Raw genomic sequence first — 26,182 nt, forward strand, 5'->3', positions numbered from 1 at the left:
GAGGGGGAGGGGAGGTGGAGAGGGGAGGGGAGGGGAAGGGAGAGGAGGGGAGGGAGAGGGAGGGGAGGGGGAGGGAGGGGGAGGGGGAGAGGGAGAGGGAGAGGAGAGGAGAGGAGAGGAGAGGAGAGGAGAGGAGAGGAGGAGGAGGGAGGGGAGGAGGGAGGGAAGGGAGAAGGGAGAAGGAGAAGGAGAGAGAGGGGGAGGGGAGGGGGGGAGGGGAGGGGAGGGGAGGGGGAGGGGAGGGGAGGGGAGGGGAGGGAGGGAGGGGAGGGGAGGGGAGGGGAGGGGGAAGGGAAGAGGGAGAGAGGGAGAAGGGAGAAGGGAGGAGAGAGAGGAGAGGGAGAGGAGAGGAGAGGGAGGAGGGGAGGGGGAGGGGAGGGGAGGGGAGGGGGAGAGGGGAGAGGGAGGGGAGAGGGAGAGGGGAGGGGAGGGGAGAGGAGGGGAGGGGACTTTGGACTCTGAATAATGGCGGTGGCCGGGTGTGTGATACACGCAAAAAATAACTTCACTGTGTAGTTGCGCGTGTGACAAATAAAACACCATTGACCGTTGAACCATTGACTATTGTACCCTTGAACCATTGACCGTTGAACTATTGACCATTGAACCATTGAACCATTGACCATTGAACCATTGAACCATTGACCATTGAACCATTGAACCATTGAACCATTGAACGATGAACCATTGACCATGACCATTGGACATTGACCATTGACCATTGACCATTTGACCATTGACCTCATTGAACCATTGAACCATTGACCATTGAATCATTGACCATTGACCATTGAATCATTGACCATTGAACTATTGAACTATTGAACCATTGTACCATTGACCATTGAACCATTGACCATTGACAATTGAATTATTTACGCATTGACCATTGAACCATTGACCATTGAACTATTGACCACTGACCATTGACCATTGAACCATTGAACCTAGAACCTTTGAAACATTGGACCATTGACCATTGACCATTGAACTATTGACATTGAACCATTGACCATTGAACTAATGACCAATGACCATTGAACCATTGAACTAATGACAATGACCATTGACCCATTGACCATTGAACCATTGACCATTGGACCATTGAACTAATGACCAATGGCCATTGACCATTGCCCACCACTGAGGGTTGAACAGAAGGCACCAATTGTGCTGCTTACCTGGTGGAGTGGGATGGTTGCACTGGGTGGCTGTGGAGGAAGAACAGTTCAACATCACACCATGAGGCAGAAGCAACAGAAATACAGATTGAAACATTAGAGTCACAGAGTGATACAGCGTAGAAAACAGGCCCTTCGGCCCAACTTGCCCACACCGCTCAACATGCCCCAGCTACACTAGTCCCACCTGCCCACACAGCTCAACATGCCCCAGCTACACTAGTCCCATCTGCCCACACAGCTCAACATGCCCCAGCTACACTAGTCCCATCTGCCCACACAGCTCAACATGCCCCAGCTACACTAGTCCCATCTGCCCACACCGGTCAACATGCCCCAGCTACACTAGTCCCATCTGCCCACACCGGTCAACATGCCCCAGCTACACTAGTCCCATCTGCCCACACCGCTCAACATGCCCCAGCTACACTAGTCCCATCTGCCCACACAGCTCAACATGCCCCAGCTACACTAGTCCCACCTGCCCCACACCGGTCAACATGCCCCATCTACACTAGTCCACCTGCCCACACAGCTCAACATGCCCCAGCTACACTAGTCCCACCTGCCCACACCGGTCAACATGCCCCAGCTACACTAGTCCCATCTGCCCACACCAGTCAACATGCCCCAGCTACACTAGTCCCACCTGCCCACACCGCTCAACATGCCCCAGCTACACTAGTCCCATCTGCCCACACCGGTCAACATGCCCAGCTACACTAGTCCATCTGCCCACACAGCTCAACATGCCCCAGCTACACTAGTCCCATCTGCCCACACCGGTCAACATGCCCCAGCTACACTAGTCCCATCTGCCCACACCGGTCAACATGCCCCATCTACACTAGTCCCACCTGCCCACACAGCTCAACATGCCCATCTACACTAGTCCCACCTGCCTGCGTTTGGCCCCATATCCCTCCAAACCTGTCCTATCCATGTACCTGTCCAACTGTTTTCTTAAACGTTGGGATAGTCCCCAGCCTCAACTACCTCCTCCGGCAGCTCGTTCCATACACCCACCACCCTCTGTGTGAAAAAGTTACCCCTCAGATTCCTATTAAATCTTTCCCCCTTCACCTTGAACCTATGTCCTCCGGTCCTCGATTCCCCTACTCTGGGCAAGAGACTCTGTGCATCTACCCGATCTATTCCTCTCATGATTTTGTACACCTCTATAAGATCTCCCCTCCTCCTCCTGCGCTCCATGGAATAGAGACCCAGCCTGCCAACCTCTCCCTGTAGCTTACACCCTCTAGTCCTGGCAACATCCTCGTGAATCCAAGTCTCCAGCAGCTTCTGGGTGGGGTTGTGGCTCCACTTCCTGCCCACCACTGGCACAGCAGCAGGTTGTCCATGCCAGATGTGAGTCTCCAGATGCAGAAACATCTGGCGCTGCCGCTGGGAGACAGGCGGAGGTCGACCTGATGACTCAGAAGCATGGCAACGTTTGCTAATGACCCTGGCTGCTCAGTTTAGTTGAGTATAGTTTAGAGATACAGCGTGGAAACAGGCCCTTCGCCCACCGTGTCCGCGCCGACCAGCAATCCCCGCACACTAACACTATCCTACACACACTGGGGACAATTTTTACGTTTATACCAAGCCAATTAACCTGCAAATCTTTGGAGTGTGGGAGGAAACCGGAGCACCCGGAGAAAACCCACGCAGGTCACGGGGATAACGTACAAAACTCCGTACAGACAGCACTCGTAGTCGGGATGGAACCCGGGTCTCTGGCTCTGTGAGGCAGCAGCTCTACCCGCTGCACCACCGTGCCGCCTGGGTGATGTGTCCCGGGTCAGCCATGATCACAATGAATGGCGGTGCTGGCTCGAAGGGCTGAATGGCCTCCTCCTGCACCTATTGTCTATTGTCTAAGGTTGGATGGAAGATTCCAGAACTACCCAAAGCCACACTTAGCATGTAGAAGCAAGTTCACCATCGAAATCACACCACATTACAATATATGATAGACAATATGTGCCGGAGGAGGCCATTCTCAATCAGTACCCCCGTTCCTGCCTTCTCCCCATACCCCCTGACTCCGCTATCCTTAAGAGCTCTATCTAGCTCTCTCTTGAATGCATTCAGAGAATTGGCCCTCCACTGCCTTCTGAGGCAGAGAATTCCACAGATTCACAACTCTCTGACTGAAAAAGCTTTTCCTCATCTCAGTTCTAAATGGCCGACCCCTTATTCTTAAACTGTGGCCCCTTGTTCTGGACTCCCCCAACATTGGGAACATGTTTCCTGCCTCTAACGTGTCCAACCCCTTAATAATCTTATACGTTTCGATAAGATCTCCTCTCATCCTTCTAAATTCCAGTGTATACAAGCCTAGTCGCTCCAGTCTTTCAACATATGAACAGTCCCGCCATTCCGGGAATTAACCTAGTAAACCTACGCTGCACGCCCTCAATAGCAAGAATATCCTTCCTCAAATTTGGAGACCCAAAACTGCACACAGTACTCCAGGTGTGGTCTCACTAGGGCCCTGCCTCCAATACCATGTGCTCTAATTTTGCCCACTAATCTCCTATGTGGGACCTTGTCGAAGGCTTTCTGAAAGTCGAGGTACACCACATCCACCGGCTCTCCCCTGTCAATTTTCCTAGTTACATCCTCAAAAAATTCCAGTAGATTAGTCAAGCATGATTTTCCCTTCGTAAATCCATGCTGACTCGGAACGATCCTGTTACTGCGATCCAAATGCTCCGCAATTTCGTCTTTTATAATTGACTCCAGCATCTTCCCCACCACTGATGTCAGACTAACTGGTCTATAATTTCCCGTTTTCTCTCTCCCTCCTTTCTTAAAAAAGTGGGATAACATTAGTACCCTCCAATCCACAGGAACTGATCCTGAATCTATAGAACATTGGAAAATGATCACCAATGCGTCCACAATTTCTAGAGCCACCTCCTTAAGTACCCTGGGATGCAGACCATCAGGCCCTGGGGATTTATCAGCCTTCAGTCCCAATCTCTATTCAATCTCTATTCCTCCTTGCACTAAAGGTTATTCCTTATCATTTGTTCTGAACCTTTTCCAACCTCTAGTTTCCCCTCCCCCCCCCCCCCCCCCCACTTCCCCCCGACTCTCAGTCTGAAGAAGTGTTTTGACCCAAAACGTCACCCATTCCTTTTCTCCAGAGAGTCACGGTGGTGCAGCGGGTAGAGCTGCTGCCTCACGGCGCCAGAGACCCAGGTTCCATCCCGACTACGGGCGCTGTCTGTACGGAGTTTGCACGTTCTCCCCGTGACCTGCGTGGGTTTTCCCCGAGATCTTCACTTTCCTCCCACACTCCAAAGACGTGCGGGTTTGTAGGTTAATTGGCTTGGTGTGTGTGTGTGTAACTTGTCCCCAGTGTTTGTAGGATAGTGTTAGTGTGCGGGGATCACTGGTCGGCGCGGACTCGGTGGGCCGAAGGAAACTCAAAACGAGATTGCTGCCTGATCCATTGAGTTACTCCAGCAATTTGTGTCTTTCTTCAGTGTAAACCAGCATCTGCAGTTCCCTGTGCTTCCAAGATGGCCCAACTCAAGCAACTATTTACATGCTCGACGTACAATCACATATTTAAATCTTAAATCTCTATTCCTCCTTGCACTAAACGTCAATCCCTTATCATGTATCTGCTCACTGCGGATGGCTGTAATCATGTGTTTTCTCTCCAGAGGGCACAACCTCAGAATTAAAGAACGTTCTTTTAGGAGGATGCGGAGAAGAAATTTCTTTAGTCAGAGGGTGGTGAATCTGTGGGATTAGTTGAGTCATGGGAGAGGGAGACGATGTGGAAGGGGAAGGTGTGAATGGTGAGAATAAGGTCACCTATTTCTCCTCCTCTTTGATTCATTCTCACTCTCACTCTCTCTCTCAAAACTTTCTCAATCTGTCTATCTCTTGATCTCTCCTGTATCTGTACACTGTGGACGGCTCGATTGTAATCACGTATTGTCTTTCCGCTGACTGGTTAGCGCGCAACACAAGCTGTTCACTGTACCTCGGTACACGGGACAATAAACTGAACTGAACTGAACTAAATAGTGAGCGTCCTGGATAGAGTGGATGTGGAGAGGATGTTTCCACTAGTGGGAGAGTCTAGGACCAGAGGGCACAGCCTCAGAATTAAAGGACGTTCCTTTAGGAAGGAGATGAGGTGGGATTTTTTTAGCCACAGGGCAATGAATCTTTAATCGGATTTATCTTGCACTAAACGTTATTCCCTTTATCCTGTATCTACACACTGTGGACGGCTCGATTGTAAAACAAACATAGACAATAGGTGCAAGAGGATGCCATTCGGCCCTTCACGCCAGTACCGCCATTCATTGTGATCATGGCTGATCATCCACAATCAGTAACCCATGCCTGACTTCTCCCCATATCCCTTGATTCCGCTAGCTCATAGAGCTCTATCTAACTCTCTTTTAAATTCATCCAGTGAATCGGCCTCCACTGCCCTCTGTGGCAGAGAATTCCACAAATTCACAACTCTCTGGGTGAAAAAGTTTTTTCTCATCTCAGTTTTAAATGACCTCCCCTTAACTCTCAGACTGTGTGGCCTCTGGCTCTGGACTCCCCCAACATTGGGAACATTTTTCCTGCATCTAACTGTACCTGACCGTGTATCATGGGCGATCACGGTGGCGCAGCGGTAGAGTTGCTGCCTTACAGCGAATGCAGCGCCGGAGACCCGGGTTCCATCCCGACTAAGGGCGCCGTCTGTACGGAGTTTGTACGTTCTCCCCGTGACCTGCGTGGGTTTTCTCCGAGATCTTCAGTTTCCTCCCACACTCCAAAGACGTGCAGGTTTGTAGGTTAATTGGCTTGGTGTAAGTGTGAATTGTCCCTAGTGTGTGTAGGATAGTGTTAGTGTGCGGGGTTTGCTGGTCGGCGTGGACCCGGTGGGCCGAAGGGCCTGTTTCTGCGCTGTATCTCTAAACTAAAAACTAAAACTCTCTTTTAAATCCATCCAGTGAATCGGCCTCCACTGCCTTCTGTGGCAGAGAATTCCACAGATTCACAAAACTCTCTGGGTAATCATGTATTGTCTTTCCGCTGACTGGTTTGCACGCAACGCAAGCTTTTCACTGTACCTCGGTACACGGGACAATAAACTGGACTGGACTGAACTCCTTGCACATCAGATATTGTAAGAAAATAACTGCAGATGCTGGTACAAATCGAAGGTATTTATTTCACAAAATGCTGGAGTAACTCAGCGAGTCAGGCAGCATCTGTGGAGAACATGGATAGGTGACGTTTCACAGAGTGCTGGAGTAACTCAGCGGGTCAGGCAGCATCTGTGGAGAACATGGATAGGTGACGTTTCACAGAGTGCTGGAGTAATTCAGCGGGTCAGGCAGCATCTGTGGAGAGAAGGAATGGCTGACGTTTCGGGTCAGACTGAAGAAGGGTCCTTGCACATCAGTGCTTTTCACTGTTCTATGAGGACGGGGCCTTCAGAACGAGCAGCAACCTCAGGCTGTGAGTGATTGTCCAGTGGGCTTCAGTCCGCCCCTCCCCGCCCCGTCAGGCCAGGCCAGGCACATCTGCTCAGAGTTAGGTAAACAGCAGTCCAGGAACAAATCCATCATTGCCTCCCAAACTCAGTCCACACGTAGCCTCTAAAGCGGTCTCGTGACACTGGGTGTGGGACTCGCTCTGCGCTGTACTCTGACTGAGGAAACTGACTGTTCCTGTACACTCTCAGACGGGAAACACCGCGCCCAGCTAGCACTGAGTCACTCCAGCGCTCCGTATCCACCGTGCCCACCGTAATGTTTGGGTCAAAGACCCACTGTTTATTTAAGTGCCTCTCTGCTCCACAAAAATTTGAGATTCGTAACGGAAAAAAAATCACATCTGGTGAAAGTGCACAACGTCAGATTTTAATAAAGGCCATTTTTATACATGTTTGGGGGGCGGATTATGTATAAACACTGCTGAAATGAGGAGGGACTATAGACAATAGACAACAGACAATAGGTGCAGGAGTAGGCCATTCGGCCCTTCGAGCCAGCACCGCCATTCAATGTGATCATGGCTGATCATTCTCAATCTACCTTCTCCCCATACCCCCTGACTCCGCTATCCTTAACAGCTCGATCTAGCTTTTTGTATAAACAATGTGTAAACACTGCTGTAATTTCTATATGGTGCAACCAAAATGTATTAAAATGGCCTTTATTAAAATGGCCTCTATTACAAATCTCAAATTGTGGAGCAGAGAGGCAAATAAATAAACAATGGGTGTTTGTACCAAACATTATGGAGGTCACTGTGTCTCTTGTACACACACACACAGCTCAGATAGGCCCTGGTTTTGGGTGGGGGGTGGGAGGGGGGACCTCCTTGAAACCTACCGAACAGTGAAAGGCCTGGATAGAGTGGATGTGGAGTGGATGTTACTCCAGCACCTTGTGTTCCTTTTTTATCAAGTGGTTTCCTCCCACATTCCAAAGACGTGCGGGTTTGTAGGCTGACACAGAGTGCTGGAGTAACTCAGCGGGTCAGGCAGCATCGGTGGAGAACATGGATAGGTGACGTTTCACAGAGTGCTGGAGTAACTCAGCAGGTCAGTCAGCATCTGTGGAGAACATGGATAGGTGACGTTTTGGGTCGAGACCCTTCTTCAGACAGGTTTGTAGGTTAATCAGCCCCTCTGTAAATTGCCCCCTTGTGTGTAGGGACAAAGGGCCTGTTCTCCAAGATCCTCAGGTACCTCCCAACCTGTAAAGACGTGCAGGTTTGTAGGTTAATTGGCTTGGTAAATGTAAAAAATTGTCCCCAGTGTGTGTAGGATAGTGTTAGTGTGCGGGGATCGCTGGGCGGCACGGACCCGGTCGGCCGAAGGGCCTGTTTCCACGCTGTATCTCTAAAACTAAAACTAAACTATGACTCTATGACTCGAAGAAGGCGGAAAGGTTCATGAAAGATGAAGATGGAAAAATATTATTACTGGAATCTTGATTCTGGGGAAGATATTGGAGAGTGTGCGTGCTTCCAAACACAGTGGACGTTGGTTTCATGGGTGGTCCGGGCACGGGCTGGGATTGCAATCAACATTAGGAAATGCAGCACCGTGTATTATGATCAAGCTTCACCAGGGCAGGAGCTAGAGAATGTGTCATCAGGCATTATTGAACCAACTCCAGTTTAAATTCCATTTGGAACATTTTGGAGAATCAAGAACCAAGCGGGTAGAGCTGCTACCTCACGGCACCAGAGACACGGGTTAGAAACATAGAAACGTAGAAACATAGAAACATAGAAACATAGGTGCAGGAGGAGGCTATTCGGCCCTTCGAGCCTGTACGCACCGCCATTCAATATGATCATGGCTGATCATCCAACTCAGTAACCTGTACCTGCCTTCTCTCCATACCCCCTGATCCCTTTAGCCACAAGGGCCACATCTAACTCCCTCTTAAATATAGCCAATGAACTGGCCTCAACTACCTTCTGTGGCAGAGAATTCCACAGATTCACCACTCTCTGTGTGAAGAAATGTTTTCTCATCTCGGTCCTAAAAGACTTCCCCCTTATCCTTAAGCTGTGACCCCTGGTTCTGGACTCCCCCAACATCGGGAACAATCTTCCCGCATCTAGCCTCTCCAACCCCTTAAGAATTTTATATGTTTCAATAAGATCCCCCCTCAGTCTTCTAAATTCCAGCGAGTACAAGCCTAGTCTATCCAGTCTTTCTTCATATGAAAGTCCTGCCATCCCAGGGATCATTCTGGTGAACCTTCTCTGTACTCCCTCTAAGGCTAGAATGTCTTTCCTCAGATCAGGAGACCAAAACTGATCACAATACTCCAGGTGCGGTCTCACCAAGGCCCTGTACAACTGCAGCAGAACCTCCCTGCTCCGATACTCAAATCCCCTCGCTATGAATGCTAAATGGTTCCATCCCGACTACGGGCGTTGTCTGTACGGAGTTTGCACGTTCTCCCCGTGACCCGCGTGGGTTTTCGCCGGGCGCTCCGGTTTCCACCCATACATGTTCATAAGTGATCGGAGCAGAATTAGGCCATTCGGCCCATCAAGTCTAATCCACCATTCAATCATGGCTGATCAATCTCTCCCTCCCAACCCCATTCTCCTGCCTTCTCCCCATAACCCCTGACACCCGCACTGATCAACAATCTATCTATCTCTGCCTTAAAAATACCCACTGACTTGTGGCCTCCACAGCCGTCTGTGGCAAAGAATCCCACAGATTCACCACCCTCTGACTGAAGAAATTCCTCCTCATCTCCTTCCTAAAGGAACGTCCTTTAATTCTGAGGCTGTGCCCTCTGGTCCTAGACTCTCCCACTAGTGGAAACATCCTCTCCACATCCACTCTATCCAGGCCACTCACTATTCTGTACGTTTCAATGACTTGAGCATGGGTGAATTGTCTGCTGTAAATGGCCCCTCGTGTGTGGATGGGGGGTCTGATGTCGGGGGAGTTGATGGGAATGTGGGAAGAACAAAATGAGGATAACTTAGTGCCTGGTGGCTGGCATGGACTTGTTGGGCCAAAGGGTAACTCAGCGGGTCAGGCAGCATCTCTGGAGGGAAGGAATGGGTGACGTTTCAGGTCCAGATCGACCCAAAATGTCACCCATTCCTTCTCTCCACAGATGCTGCCTGACCCGCTGAGTTACTCCGGCACTCTGTGAAACGTCACCTATCCATGTTCTCCACAGATGCTGCCTGACCCGCTGAGTTACTCCAGCACTCTGTGTTTGCCTTCGGTTTAAACCAGCATCTGCAGTTCATTCCAACGCAGGATGGATGGCATTCAGTTGGAAAGGGTGCAGAAGAGATTCACCAGGATGTTACTTTGGACTTCAGAGATACAGCGCGGAAACAGGCCCTTCGGCCCACCGAGTCCGTGCCGACCAGCGATCCCCGCACACTAACACTATCCCACACACAAAGGAACAACTTTTACTGAAGCCAATTAACCTACAAACCCGCACGTCTTTGGAGTGTGGGAGGAAACCGGAGCGCCCGGAGAAAACCCACGCAGGTCACGGGGAGAACGTACAAACTCCGGACAGACAGCGCCCGTAGTTGGGATGGAACCCGGGTCTCTGGCGCCGTGAGGCAGCAGCTCTACCCGCTGTGCCACCGTGACCGCCCTCAAGCAAGGATGTTATTAAGTTGGAGAGGGTGCAGGAGAGATTCACCAGGATGTCACCAGGCTTATGGGCTCGAGCTATAGGGAGAGGCAGGACAGGCTAGGAGTTTGTTCGTTGGAGTGTAGGGGGCTGAGACAATAGACAATAGACAATAGGTGCAGGAGGAGGCCATTCGAGCCAGCACCGCCATTCAATGTGATCATGGCTGATCATTCTCAATCAGTACCCCGTTCCTGCCTTCTCCCCATACCCCCTGACTCCGTTATCCTTAAGAGCTCTATCTAGCTCTCTCTTGAATGCATTCAGACAATTGGCCTCCACTGCCTTCTGAGGCAGAGAATTCCACAGATTCACAACTCTCTGACTGAAAAAGCTTTTCCTCATCTCCGTTCTAAAAGGCCGACCCCTTATTCTTAAACTGTGGCCCCTGGTTCTGGACTCCCCCAACATTGGGAACATGTTTCCTGCCTCTAACATGTTCAACCCCTTAATAATCTTATATGTTTTGATATTATGGGGTTGGACAGGCTAGATGCAGGAAGATTGTTCCCGATGTTGGGGAAGTCCAGAACAAGGGGTCACAGTTTAAGGATAAGGGGGAAGTCTTTTAGGACCGAGATGAGAAGGTTTTCCTTCACAGAGAGTGGTGAGTCTGTGGAATTCTCTGCCACAGAAGGTAGTTGAGGCCAGTTCATTGGCTTTATTTAAGAGGGAGTTAGATGTGGCCCTTGTGGCTAAAGGGATCAGGGGGTATGGAGAGAAGGCAGGTACGGGATACTGAGTTGGATGATCAGCCATGATCATATTGAATGGCGGTGCGTACAGGCTCGAAGGGCCGAATGGCCTACTCCTGCACCTATTTTCTATGTTTCTATGTTTCTATATCCCCTTATCCCCTGAGGGGTGACCTCAATAAGATCATGAGGGGCACAGAATAAAGTGAACGCTCACGGTCTTTTCCCCAGGGTAGAAGATTCTAAACTAGAGGGCACGGGGTTACTGTGAGAGGGGAGAGAGTTAAGAGGGACCTCAGAAGCAATGTATCCACTCAGAGAGTGGTCTGTATCTGGAACGAGCTGCCACAGGAAGCTGTCGATGCCGATACAAATATGACTTTTGAAAGGCATTTGGAGAGATATCTGGGTAGGAGGGGTTTGGAGGGATATGGACCAAATGCAGGCAAGTGGGACTAGCCCAGCATGCCAACTTGGTCAGTATGGGCAAGGTGGGCCGAAGGGCCTGTTTCTGTGTTGTGCAGCTCAATGGAGATGCTCTTGGATAGAGTGGATGTGGAGAGGATGTTTCCACTAGTGGGAGAGTCTAGGACCAGAGGGCACAGCCTCAGAATTAAAGGACGTTCCTTTAGGAAGGAGATGAGGAGGAATTCCTTTAGTCAGAGGGTGGTGAATCTGTGGGATTCTTTGCCACAGACGGCTGTGGAGGCCACAAGTCAGTGGATACTTTTAAGGCAGAGATAGATAGATTCTCGTGTAGGAAAGAACTGCAGATGCTGGTTCTCTGCCTCAGAAGGCAGTGGAGGCCAATTCTCTGAATGCATTCAAGAGAGAGCTGGATAGAGCTCTTAAGGATAGTGGAGTCAGGGGGTATGGGGAGAAGGCAGGAACGGGGTACTGATTGAAAATGATCAGCCATGATCACATTGAATGGCGGTGCTGGCTCGAAGGGCCGAATGGCCTCCTCCTGCAGCTATTGTCTATTGTCTATCATCCACAATCAGTACCCCGTTCCTGCCTTCTCCCCATACCCCCTGACTCCGCTATCCTTAAGAGCTCTATCTAGCTCTCTCTTGAATGCATTCAGAGAATTGGCCTCCACTGCCTTCTGAGGCAGAGAATTCCACAGATTCACAACTCTCTGACTAAAAAAACTTTTCCTCATCTCAGTTCTAAATGGCCTGCCCCTTATTCTTAAACTGTGGCCCCTGGTTCTGGACTCCCCAACATTGGGAACATGTTTCCTGCCTCTAACGTGTCCAACCTCTTAATAATCTTATATGTTTTGATATTATGGGGTTGGACAGGTTAGATGCAGGAAGATTGTTCCCGATGTTGGGGAAGTCCAGAACAAGGGGTCACAGTTTAAGGATAAGGGGGAAGTCTTTTAGCACCGAGATGAGAATGGTTTTTTTCACACAGAGAGTGGTGAGTCTGTGGAATTCTCTGCCACAGAAGGTAGTTGAGGCCAGTTCATTGGCTATATTTAAGAGGGGGTTAGATGTGGCCCTTGTGGCTAAAGGGATCAGGGGGTATGGAGAGAAGGCAGGTACGGGATACTGAGTTGGATGATCAGCCATGATCATATTGAATGGCGGTGCGTACAGGCTCGAAGGGCCGAATGGCCTACTCCTGCACATATTTTCTATGTTTCTATGTTTCTATATCCCCTTATCCCCTGAGGGGTGACCTCAGTCCCGCCATCCCAGGGATTAACCTGGTGAACCTACGCTGCACTGCCTCAATAGCAAGGACGTCCTTCCTCAAATTAGGAGACCAAAACTGCACACAATACTGAGGTCTCACCAGGACCCTGTACAACTGCTGAAGAACCTCTTTACCCTGTAGTCAAATCCTCGCACTGTGAAGGCCAACATGCCATTAACTTTCTTCCCTGCCTGCTGTACCTGCACGCCAACTTTCAGTTGGTCGGTGTGGGCGAGTTGGGCCGAAGGGCCTGTTTCCACACTGCATCACTCTGTGACTCTGTGATTCTAAACTAAACAGCCACTGTTTAACCAGGGTCACAGGGTTTGTGTTCGGGCGTCACGGGTTATTAAATCGTGAGAGGGTCTCTTTGTTTACAATCTTTAGGAATGAAGTTTATCGTTTGTGATCTAGATTCTGCCAAACACTGTTGTGGGAAACAAGATGTAAATGATAGTAATCTGCATCGTGCTTCTGGTCGCGGTACAGAGGTGATAGCCTCGATTAGACGTCAGCCGGAAGCTGTTTCTGTTTCAGGACTTAGAGTCACAGAGTGATACAGCGTGGAAACAGGCCCTACGGCCCAACTCACCCCACACCGGCCAACAATGTCCCATCTACACTAGTCCCACCTGCCTGCGTTTGGTCCATATCCCTCCAAACCTGTCCTATCCATGTACCTGTCCAACTGTTTCTTAAACATAAGCCTCAACTACCTCCTCCGGCAGCTCGTTCCATACACCCACCACCCTCTGTGTGGAAAAGTTACCTCTCGGATTCCTATTAAATCTTTCCCCCTTCACCTTGAACCTATGTCCTCTGGTCCTCGATTCCCCTACTCTGGGCAAGAGACTCTGTGCGTCTACCCGATCTATTCCTCTCATGATTTGGTACACCTCTATAAGATCAACCCTCAATTTAGAAGGATGAGAGGGGATCTTATCGAAACGTATAAGATTATTAAGGGGTTGGACACGTTAGAGGCAGGAAACATGTTCCCAATGTTGGGGGAGTCCAGAACAAGGGGCCACAGTTTAAGAATAAGGGGTAGGCCATTTAGAACTGAGATGAGGAAAAACCTTTTCAGTCAGAGAGTTGTGAATCTGTGGAATTCTCTGCCTCAGAAGGCAGTGGAGGCCAATTCTCTGAATGCATTCAAGAGAGAGCTAGATAGAGCTAGACAGAACCAGATTGATCCCTGGGATGGCAGGACTTTCATATGAGGAAAGACTGAATAGACTGGGCTTGTCTGTTTCAGCGCTGGAATTTAGAAGACTGAGGGGGGATCTTATTGAAACATATAAAATTCTTAAGGGGTTGGAGAGGCAAGATGCGGGAAGATTGTTCCCGATGTTGGGGAAGTCCAGAACCAGGGGTCACAGCTTAAGGATAAGGGGGAAGTCTTTTAGGACCGAGATGAGAAAACATTTTTTCACACAGAGAGTGGTGAATCTGTGGAATTCTCTGCCACAGAAGGTAGTTGAGGCCAGTTCATTGGCTATATTTAAGAGGGAGTTAGATGTGGCCCTTGTGGCTAAAGGGATCAGGGGGTATGGAGAGAAGGCAGGTACGGGATACTGAGTTGGATGATCAGCCATGATCATATTGAATGGCGGTGCAGGCTCGAAGGGCCGAATGGCCTACTCCTGCACCTATTTTCTATGTTTCTATGTTTCTATGTTTCTATGTTAAGGATAGCGGAGTCAGGGGGTATGGGGAGAAGGCAGGAACGGGGTACTGATTGAGAATGATCAGCCATGATCACATTGAATGGCGGTGCTGGTTTTTCCTCATCTCTGTTCTAAATGGCCGACCCCTTGTTCTTAAACTGTGGCCCCTGGTTCTGGACTCCCCCAACACTGGGAACATGTTTCCTGCCTCTAACGTGTCCAACCCCTTAATAATCTTATACGTTTCGATAAGATCCCCTCTCATCCTTCTAAATTGAGGGGTGATCTTATAGAGGTGTAAAAACATAGAGAATAGGTGCAGGAGGAGGCCATTTGGCCCTTCGAGCCAGCACCAGGTTCTGCAAGGTTCCTGTCAAAACACGGTGGCGCAGCGGGTAGAGCTGCTGCCTTACAGCGCCGGAGACCCGGGTTCCATCCCGACTTTCCGTCGCTGTCTGTACGGAGTTTGCACGTTCTCCCCGTGACCTGCGTGGGTTTTCTCCGGGCGCTCCGGTTTCCTCCCACACCCCAAAGATGTGCAGGTTTGTAGGTTAATTGGCTTTGGTGAGAAATTGTAAAATTGTCCCTAGTGCATTGGGTAGTGATACGGTCCCACTAGCCACCGTGGACTTGGTGGGGCCATAGGCCGGTCTCTGGGGTGAATCTCTAAAACTAAAACCAAAAGATTCTGGTTCACCAAGGAAAGACACAAAGTGTAAAAACAAGGAACTGGAGATGCAGGTTTAAACCAAAGGTAGACACTAATTGCTGGAGTAACTCAGCGGGTCAGGCAGCATCACTGGAGAAAAATGATGGGTGACGTTTCAGCTCAGAACCCTCTATGGACAATGATGTTCAGTTTAGTTTAGAGAACCAGTGTGAAAACAGGGATCTCCACAGATGCTGCCCGACCCGCTGAGTTACTCCAGCACTCTGTGAAACGTCACCTATCCATGTTCTCCACAGATGCTGCCTGACCCGCTGAGTTATTCCAGCACTCTGTGAAACGTCAACTATCCATGTTTTCCACAGATGCTGCCTGTTGAATCAGGAGATAAAATTGGCGTGTCACAAATGTAATGCTACGGTGGTTATGAGAGATTTCAACATGCAGGTAGACTGGGAAAATCAGGTTGGACCCCAGGAAAGAGAGTTTGTAGAGTGCCTTCAAGATGGATTCTTAGAACAGCTTGTACTGGAGCCTACCAGGGAGAAGGCAATTCTGGATTTAGTGTTGTGTAATGATCCTGATCTGATAAGGGGACTAGAGGTAAAAGAGCCATTAGGAGGCAGTGATCACAACATGATAAGTTTTACTCTGCAAATGGAAAGGCAGAAGGGAAAATCGGAAGTGTCGGTATTACAGTATAGCAAAGGGGATTACAGAGGCATGAGGCGGGAGCTGGCCAAAATTGACTGGAAGGAGGCCCTAGCAGGGAAGATGGTAGAACAGCAATGGCAGGTATTCCTGGGAATAATGCAGAGGTTGCAGGATCAATTTATTCCAAAGAGGTGGAAAGACTCTAAGGGGAGTAAGAGACACCTGTGGCTGACAAGGGAAGTCAGGGACAGCATAAAAATTAAGGAGAGGAAGTATAACATAGCAAAGAAGAGTGGGAAGACAGAGGATTGGGACTCTTTTAAAGAGCAACAAAAGTTAACTAAAAAGGCAATACGGGGAGAAAAGATGAGGTACGCGGGTAAACTAGCCAATAATATAAAGGAGGATAGTAAAAGTTTTTTTAGGTACGTGAAGAGGAAAAAAATAGTCAAGGCAAATGTGGGTCCCTTGAAGACAGAAGCAGGGGAATTTATTATGGGGAACAAAGAAATGGCAGACGAGTTAAACCGTTACTTTGGATCTGTCTTCACTGAGGAAGATACACACAATCTCCCAAATGTTCTAGGGGCCGGAGAACCTAGGGTGATGGAGGAACTGAAGGAAATCCACATTAGGCAGGAAATGGTGTTGGGTAGACTGATGGGACTGAAGGCTGATAAATCCCCAGGGCCTGATGGTCTGCATCCCAGGGTACTTAAGGAGGTGGCTCTAGAAATAGTGGACGCATTGGAGATCATTTTTCAATGTTCTATAGATTCAGGATCAGTTCCTGTGGATTGGAGGATAGCAAATGTTATCCCACTTTTTAAGAAAGGAGGGAGAGAGAAAACGGGTAATTATAGACCAGTTAGTCTGACATCAGTGGTGGGGAAGATGCTGGAGTCAATTATAAAAGACAAAATTGCTGAGCATTTGGATAGCAGTAACGGGATCATTCCGAGTCAGCATGGATTTACGAAGGGGAAATCATGCTTGACAAATCTACTGGAATTTTTTGAGGATGTAACTAGGAAAATTGACAGGGGAGAGTCAGTGGATGTGGTGTACCTCGACTTTCAGAAAGCCTTCGACAAGGTCCCACATAGGAGATTAGTGGGCAAAATTAGGGCACATGGTATTGGGGGTAGGGTACTGACATGGATAGAAAATTGGTTGGCAGACAGAAAGCAAAGAGTGGGGATAAATGGGTCCCTTTCGGAATGGCAGGCAGTGACTAGTGGGGTACCGCAAGGTTCGGTGCTGGGACCCCAGCTATTTACGATATACATTAATGACTTAGATGAAGGGATTAAAAGTACCATTAGCAAATTTGCAGATGATACTAAGCTGGGGGGTAGTGTGAATTGTGAGGAAGATGCAATAAGGCTGCAGGGTGACTTGGACAGGTTGTGTGAGTGGGCGGATACATGGCAGATGCAGTTTAATGTAGATAAGTGTGAGGTTATTCACTTTGGAAGTAAGAATAGAAAGGCAGATTATTATCTGAATGGTGTCAAGTTAGGAGGAGGGGGAGTTCAACGAGATCTGGGTGTCCTAGTGCATCAGTCAATGAAAGGAAGCATGCAGGTACAGCAGGCAGTGAAGAAAGCCAATGGAATGTTGGCCTTCGTAACAAGAGGAGTTGAGTATAGGAGCAAAGAGGTCCTTCTACAGTTGTACCGGGCCCTGGTGAGACCGCACCTGGAGTACTGTGTGCAGTTTTGGTCTCCAAATTTGAGGAAGGATATTCTTGCTATTGAGGGCGTGCAGCGTAGGTTCACTAGGTTGATTCCCGGAATGGCGGGACTGTCGTATGTTGAAAGGCTGGAGCGATTAGGCTTGTATACACTGGAATTTAGAAGGATGAGGGCGGATCTTATTGAAACATATAAGATAATTAGGGGATTGGACACATTAGAGGCAGGAAACATGTTCCAAATGTTGGGGATTCCAGAACAAGGGGCCACAGTTTAAGAATAAGGGGTAGGCCATTTAGAACGGAGATGAGGAAGAACTTTTTCAGTCAGAGAGTGGTGAAGGTGTGGAATTCTCTGCCTCAGAAGGCAGTGGAGGCCAGTTCGTTGGATGCTTTCAAGAGAGAGCTGGATAGAGCTCTTAAGGATAGCGGAGTCAGTGGGTATGGGGAGAAGGCAGGAACGGGGTACTGATTGAGAGTGATCAGCCATGATCGCATTGAATGGCGGTGCTGGCTCGAAGGGCTGAATGGCCTACTCCTGCACCTATTGTCTATTGTCTATTGTCTATTGACCCGCTGAGTTACTCCAGCACTCTGTGAAACGTCACCTATCCATGTTCTCCACAGATGCTGCCTGACCACCAGGATGTTGGAGGAACAATCAAATATAGATGCTGGTTTATACCAACGATAGACACAGAGTAATGTAAATATCAGCCAGGACTGCATTTCTTCGAGGCCAGTTTCTTGCAAACCCGTCACACCTGCATGCACTCACTCACTCCGACCACGCCGAGCAGACATGCAGCACATCGCAAGAAACGCAGCCAGGCTTTTCCAAGTTGCAGTTTTATTATTGAGCAGGAGCGGAGAGAGTGGATGTGGGGAGGATGTTTCCACTGGTGGGGGAGTCTCGGACCAGAGGGCACATCTCTTCTGGGGCTGTACAAGGCGCTGGGCACAGGGGTGTGTGTGATGCTGGGGCTGTACAAGGCGCTGGTCACAGGGGTGTGTGTGATGCTGGGGCTGTACAAGGCGCTGGGCACAGGGGGGTGTGTGATGCTGGGGCTGTACAAGGCACTGGGCACAGGGGTGTGTGTGATGCTGGGACTGTACAAGGCGCTGGGCACAGGGGTGTGTGTGATGCTGGGGCTGTACAAGGCACTGGGCACAGGGGTGTGTGTGATGCTGGGGCTGTACAAGGCGCTGGGCACAGGGGGGTGTGTGATGCTGGGGCTGTACAAGGCGCTGGGCACAGGGGGGTGTGTGATGCTGGGGCTGTACAAGGCGCTGGTCAGGCCACATTTGGTATATTGTGAGCAGTTTTGGGCCACGTATCTGAGGAAGGATGTGCCGGCTCTGGAGAGGGTCCAGAGGAGGTTTACAAGAACGATCCCAGGAATGAGGATTCCAGGAAACATAACAAGAGGATTTGAGTATAGGAGCAAAGAGGTCCTTCTGCAGTTGTACAGGGCCCTAGTGAGACCGCACCTGGAGTACTGTGTGCAGTTGTACAGGGCCCTGGTGAGACCACATCTGGAGTACTGTGTGCAGTTGTACAGGGCCCTGGTGAGACCACATCTGGAGTACTGTGTGCAGTTTTGGTCTCCTAATTTGAGGAAGGACATCCTTGCTATTGAGGCAGTGCAGCGTAGGTTCACCAGGTTAATCCCCGGGATGGCGGGATTGTCATATGAGGAAAGATTGGAAAGACTGGGCTTGTATTCACTGGAGTTTAGAAGGATGAGAGGGGGTCTTATAGAGACGAATAAAATTATAAAAGGACTGGACAAGCTAGATGCAGGGAAAATGTTCCCAATGTTGGGGGAGTCCAGAACCAGGGGCCACAGTCTAAGAATAAAGGGGAGGCCATTTAAAACTGAGTTGAGAAGAAACTTTTTCACCCAGAGAGTTGTGAGTTTGTGGAATTCTCTGCCACAGAGGGCAGTGGAGGCCAAATCACTGGATGAATTTAAAAGAGAGTTAGATAGAGCTCTAGGGGCTAGTGGAATCAAGGGATATGGGGAGAAGGCAGGCACGGGTTACTGATTGTGGATGATCAGGCATGATCACAATGAATGGCGGTGCTGGCTGGAAGGGCCAAATGGCCTCCTCCTGCACCTATTGTCTGTTTCTATGAGTGGGTTAACATATGATGAGCGTTTGTGGACACTGGGCCTGTACTCGCTGGAGTTTAGAAGGATGAGGGGGGACCTCATTGAAACGTACAGAATAGTGAGCGGCCTGGATAGAGTGGATGTGGAGAGGATGTTTCCACTAGTGGGAGAGTCTAGGACCAGAGGGCACAGCCTCAGAATTAAAGGACGTTCCTTTAGGAGGAGGAATTTCTTTAGTCAGAGGGTGGTGAATCTGTGGGATTCTTTGCCACAGACGGCTGTGGAGGCCACAAGTCAGTGGGTATTTTTAAGGCAGAGATAGATAGATTCTTGATGAGTAAAGGGGCTCAGGTTTGTGGGTTAATTGGCTTCGGAGTAAATGTAAATTGTTCCTTGTGTGTGTAGGATAGTGTTAGTGTGCGGGGATCGCTGGTCAGCACGGACTCGGTGGGCCGAAGGGCCTGCTTCCGTGCTATATCTCTAAACTAAACAAAACAAGGTGCAAAGGCCAACTTACCAGGTCATAGTTCACCGGAGATGTACACTGGGTCGTGACCTGTAAGGGAAGAGAGATCAAAGGTGAAGGGGCCGCTAGAGAGGTTGACTAAACACAGGGAGTGACCATGGGGCGATGAGCCCACCTGTCCCCCACCACCCTGCCCCACCCTGTCCCACCCTGCCCCACCCTGCCCCCCACCACCCTGCCCCACCCTGTCCCACCCTGCCTCACCCTGCCCCCCACCACCCTGCCCCACCCTGTCCCACCCTGCACAGCCCCACACACTCAACGGCTGTCTGCATTATTCAGAGTCACACAGTCACACAGCGTGGAAACAGGCCCTTCAGCCCCACCTGCCCACACCTACCAACATGCCCCATCTACACTAGTCCCACCTGCCCACACCGACCAACATGCCCCATCTACACTAGTCCCACCTGCCCACACCGACCAACATGCCCCATCTACACTAGTCCCACCTGCCCACACCGACCAACATGTCCCATCTACACTGGTCCCACCTGCCCACACCGACCAACATGCCCCATCTACACTAGTCCCACCTGCCCACACCGACCAACATGCCCCATCTACACTAGTCCCACCTGCCCACACCGACCAACATGCCCCATCTACACTAGTCCCACCTGCCCACACCGACCAACATGCCCCATCTACACTAGTCCCACCTGCCCACACCGACCAACATGTCCCATCTACACTGGTCCCACCTGCCCACACCGACCAACATGCCCCATCTACACTAGTCCCACCTGCCCACACCGACCAACATGCTCCATCTACACTAGTCCCACCTGCCCACACCGACCAACATGCCCCATCTACACTAGTCCCACCTGCCCACACCGACCAACATGCCCCATCTACACTAGTCCCACCTGCCCACACCGGCCAACATGCCCCATCTACACTAGTCCCACCTGCCCACACCGATATAGACTACGGGTGCTGTCTGTACGGAGTTTGTACGTTCTCCCCGTGACCTGCGTGGGTTTTCTCCGGGCGCTCCGGTTTCCTCCCACACTCCAAACACGTGCAGGTTTGTAGGTTAATTGGCTTCTATTAAATTGTAAATCGTCCCCGGTGTGTGTAGGATAGTGTTAGTGTGCGGGGATCGCTGGTCGGCGCGGACTCGGTGGGCCGAAGGGCCTGTTTCCGCGCTGTATCTCTAAACTGAACTAACTGAACTGAAGGGTGTTGTGTTCCTGACCATTCTCAGTGGGGCAGGTCTGGCTGTGTCAAAGTTGTTGGCAAAACTGCTTCTCCCAACGCTGATTGTACGGCCAAAATATTTCACAATTAACAAACAAAAATAACCTTTCTTTCGCAGTTCTCCTACCTCGGCACGCTGTGTCAGACCATAAAAGGAGAGACGCACACACAACAACATTTCTCAAGGTACTGCCCAAGCATGCCGATGTGTTATGTAAATGTTTGGAGCATATTTTTGACCTCGATTTTTATTTGATTTGTTGGTGAAGTCAATTGGCAGCCTAGGGCTTAGTCTAGTTTAGTATACTTCAGAGACACAGTGTGAAAACAGGCCCTTCGGCCCACCAGGTCCGCGCCGACCAGCGATCCCTGCACACTAACACTATCCTACACACACTGGGGACAATTTACAATTTTTACCGAAGCCAATTAACCCACAAACCTGCACGTGTTTGGAGTGTGGGAGGAAACCGGAGCGCCCGGAGAAAACCCACGCAGGTCACGGGGAGAACGTACAAACTCCGTACAGACAGCACCCGTAGTCGGGATGGAACCTGGGTCTCTGGCGCCGTGAGGCAGCAGCTCTACCCGCTGCACCACCGTGCTAAGACAATCATTCATTTTTGACTCAGCAACGCCACAAGTTAATAAATGATAGGAGCAGAATTAGGGCCATTTTGTCCATCAAGTGATAGAGGAGTCAGGGGGTACGGGGAGAGGGCAGGGGGTATGGGGAGAGGGCAGGGGGTACGGGGAGACGGCAGGGGGTACGGGGAGAGGGCAGGGGGTACGGGGAGAGGGCAGGGGGTACGGGGAGACGGCAGGGGGTATGGGGAGAGGGCAGGGGGTATGGGGAGAGGGCAGGGGGTACGGGGAGAGGGCAGGGGGTACGGGGAGAGGGCAGGGGGTACGGGGAGAGGGCAGGGGGTATGGGGAGAGGGCAGGGGGTATGGGGAGAGGGTAGGGGGTACGGGGAGAGGGCAGGGGGTACGGGGAGAGGGCAGGGGGTATGGGGAGAGGGCAGGGGGTACGGGGAGAGGGCAGGGGGTACGGGGAGAGGGCAGGAGGTACGGGGAGAGGGCAGGGGGTACGGGGAGAGGGCAGGGGGTACGGGGAGAGGGCAGGGGGTATGGGGAGAGGGCAGGGGGTATGGGGAGAGGGCAGGGGGTATGGGGAGAGGGCAGGGGGTACGGGGAGAGTGCAGGAACGGGGTACTGATTGTGGATGATCAGCCATGATCACGGTGAATGGCGGTGCTGGCTCGAAGGGCCGAATGGCCTCCTCCTGCACCTATTGTCTATTGTCTAAGTCTACTCTACCATTCAATCACGGCTGATCTATCTCTCCCTCCTAACCCCATTCTCCTGCCTTCTCCCAATAACCCCTGACACTGATCAAGAATCTATCTATCTCTGCCTTAAAAATACCCACTGACTTGTGGCCTCCACAGCCGTCTGTGGCAAAGAATCCCACAGATTCACCACCCTCTGACTGAAGAAATCCCTCCTCATCTCCTTCGCGAAGGAACGTCCTTTAATTCTGAGGCTGTGCCCTCTGGTCCTAGACTCTCCCACTAGTGGAAACATCCTCTCCACATCCACTCTATCCAGGCCGCTCACTATTCTGTACGTTTCAATGAGGTCCCCCCTCATCCTTCTAAACTCCAGCGAGTACAGGCCCAGTGCCCACAAACGCTCATCATATGTTAACCCACTCATTCCTGGGATCGTTCTTGTAAACCTCCTCTGGACCCTCTCCAGAGCCGGCACATCCTTCCTCAGATACGGGGCCCAAAACTGCCCAATACTCCAAATGTGGCCTGACCAGCGTACAGCCCCAGCATCACACACACCCCTGTGCCCAGCACCTTGTACAGCCCCAGCATCACACACACCCCTGTGCCCAGCACCTTGTACAGCCCCAGCATCACACACACACCCCTGTGCCCAGGGCCTTGTACAGCCCCAGCCCCACACACACCCCTGTGCCCAGCACCTTGTACAGCCCCAGCATCACACACACACCCCTGTGCCCAGCGCCTTGTACAGCCCCAGCAGAGATGTGACCTCTGGTCCGAGACTCCCCCACTGGTGGAAACATCCTCTCCACATCCACTCTCTCCACCCCTGCTCAATGTTAAAATTGCAACTTGGAAAAGCCTAGCTGCATTTCTTGCGATGTGCTGCATGTCTGCTCGGCGTGGTCGGAGTGAGTGAGTGCATGCAGGTGTGAGGGGTTTGCAAGAAACTGGCCTCGAAGAAATGCAGTCCTGGCTGTTATTTAGGGTAACCCAAAATGCTGGAGTAACTCAGCGGGTCAGGCAGCATCTGTGGAGAACATGGATAGGTGACGTTTCACAGAGTGCTGGAGTAACTCAGCGGGTCAGGCAGCATCTGCGGAGAACATGGATAGGTGACGTTTCACAGAGTGCTGGAGTAACTCAGCAGGTCAGGCCAACTTCTACAGATGCACCAGAGAAAGCATTTTATCGGGACGCATCTCGGCACGGTTTGGGAACAGCTCATCCAAGACCCGCAAGAAACCGCAGAGAGTTGTGGACGCAGCCCAGACCATCACACAAACCAACCTCCCTCCCACCGCCTCCATCTACACCTCACGCTGCCTCGGCAAGGCCAGCAGCATCATCAAGGACCAGTCTCACCCCGGTCACTCCCTCTTCTCCCCTCTCCCATCGGGCAAGAGGTACAGAAGTGTGAAAACGCACACCTCCAGATTCAGGGGCAGTTTCTTCCCGGCTGTTATCAGGCAACTGAACCGTCCTCTCACCAACTAGAGAGCGGTCCTGACCAAAGATACTAGAGGAACAAGATGGACCACTCCATTGAAATCGCCTACACTGAAGTGTAGTAAGCAAAGGAGCCATTTTAGTCGGCAAAACCCGCCGTTCGCTCTGCCTCTCGCAGTGTGATCAGTGTTGTGGGGGAACAGTGTGTGTGATGATACCATTAAAATACAGAATATATCTCATCTATCAATTCACAGATTTTTGTTATTTTTCTTTTTAATTGTTTCTGCAAGTTTCTGCCGACTAAAATGGTGCCGTGACCTACTACGGTTTTTAGGGTCAGGTGGTCTATCTTGTTCCTCTAGTGTCTTTCGTCCTGACCTCCCATCTATCTCATTGGAGACCCTCGGACTATCCTTGATCGGACTTTGCTGGCTTTACCTTGCACTGAACGTTATTCCCTTACCCTGTATCTGTTCACTGTGGACGGCTCGATTGTAATCATGTATTGTCTTTCCGCTAACTGGTTAGCGCGCAACACAAGCGGTTCACTGTACCTCGGTACACGTGACAATGAACTGAACTGAACAGGTGCTGTACGGAGTTTGTACGTTCTCCCCGTAACCTGCGTGGGTTTTCTCCGGGCGCTCCGGTTTCCTCCCACACTCCAAAGACGTGCAGGTTTGTAGGTTAATTGGCTTGGTGCAAATGTAAATTGTTCCTTGTGTGTGTAGGATAGTGTTAGTGTGCGGGGATCGCTGGTCAGCACGGACTCGGTGGGCCGAAGGGCCTGTTTCCGCGATGTATCTCTGATCTAAACTGAACTAAATCATCCCTCTAGCCCTGAGTTATAGGTTACATCTCCATAAACGAAAATAACCTTTATTCTGACGAGACGCATTCTGGAATCTTCTCCAGACCAGGAATTTGGTGACGGCATTTCTAATTGCTTTGCAATCAGAAGGAATAAACAGGAAACTGCTCTGATTAATCCCGGTCTGTCATGTGGTAGATTGTGCGGTCACGGTGGTGCAGCGGGTAGAGCTGCTGCCTCACGGCGCCAGAGACCCGGGTTCCATCCCGACTACGGGTGCTGTCTGTACGGAGTTTGCTCGTTCTCCCCGTGACCTGCGTGGGTTTTCTCCGGGTGCTCCGGTTTCCTCCCACACTCCAAAGACGTGCAGGTTTGCAGTTTAGACACAAAATACTGGAGTAACTCAGCGGGTCGGGCAGCATCTGTGGAGAGAAGGAATGGGTGATGTTTCGGGTCAAGACCCTTCTTCAGACTGAATTCAAGGCAAGGGGCAAGAGTCAGAAGAAGTTTGAAGAAGGGTCTCGACCCGAAAAGCACCCATTCCTTCTCTCCACAGATGCTGCCTGACCCGCTGAGTTACTCCAGCACTTTGTGTCTACCTTCCATTTAAACCAGCATCTGCAGTTCTTTCCCACAGAGGTTTGTAGGTTAATTGGCTTGATGTAAATGTCAATAGTCCCTAGTTTGTGTAGGATAGTGTTAGTGTGTGGGGATCGCTGGTCGGCGCCGACCCGATGGGCCGAAGGGCCTGTTTCCGCACCATATCTGAACTAAACTAAACTAAACTAGTGTGTGGAAACGTGCCCCAGCGGTTTCTGCCTGCCTGTCAGCATTTTACAGTCATTTACTTTAACGATTTGTAATAAATAGCACTTATGCAAGAACGTAAACTCGTAGTGCAGCTAACTTATACAAACACGAACAAACAAATTCCTTTCTGATTATTCCCACTGTGCAGAAACTCCACGCAAGACTTCTCACACCCACCATCACTCAACCCCAGCAGATGCGATCTGTTCCCACTCACTGCAACGGCATCTAATCCCACTCCCCACCCACCCCTCCACTCCACTCAACGGTCCCAAACATAGACACAGAGTGCTGGAGTAACTCAACCACGTTCTCCACAGATGCTGCCTGACCCACTGAGTTACTCCAGCACTCTGTGAAACGTCACCTATCCATGTTCTCCACAGATGCTGCCTGACCCACTGAGTTACTCCAGCACTCTGTGAAACGTCACCTATCCATGTTCTCCACAGATACTGCCTGACCCACTGAGTTACTCCAGCACTCTGTGAAACGTCACCTATCCATG

At 50.6% G+C, this 26,182-nt stretch overlaps 1 protein-coding gene across 1 annotated transcript in view; it reads right to left on the bottom strand.

Moving 5' to 3' along the window:
* The window catches only part of LOC144596124 (tensin-1-like), a 71,284-nt gene that overhangs the window by 31,769 nt on the left and 13,333 nt on the right, over nt 1-26,182 (bottom strand). The window contains 2 exon segments of the mRNA XM_078404302.1: nt 1,182-1,211; nt 20,090-20,128. Of these exon segments, the coding sequence (XP_078260428.1) occupies nt 1,182-1,211; nt 20,090-20,128 (69 nt within the window).

Source organism: Rhinoraja longicauda, chromosome 8, assembly GCF_053455715.1.
Source record: "Rhinoraja longicauda isolate Sanriku21f chromosome 8, sRhiLon1.1, whole genome shotgun sequence".
Classification (NCBI taxonomy): domain Eukaryota; kingdom Metazoa; phylum Chordata; class Chondrichthyes; order Rajiformes; family Arhynchobatidae; genus Rhinoraja; species Rhinoraja longicauda.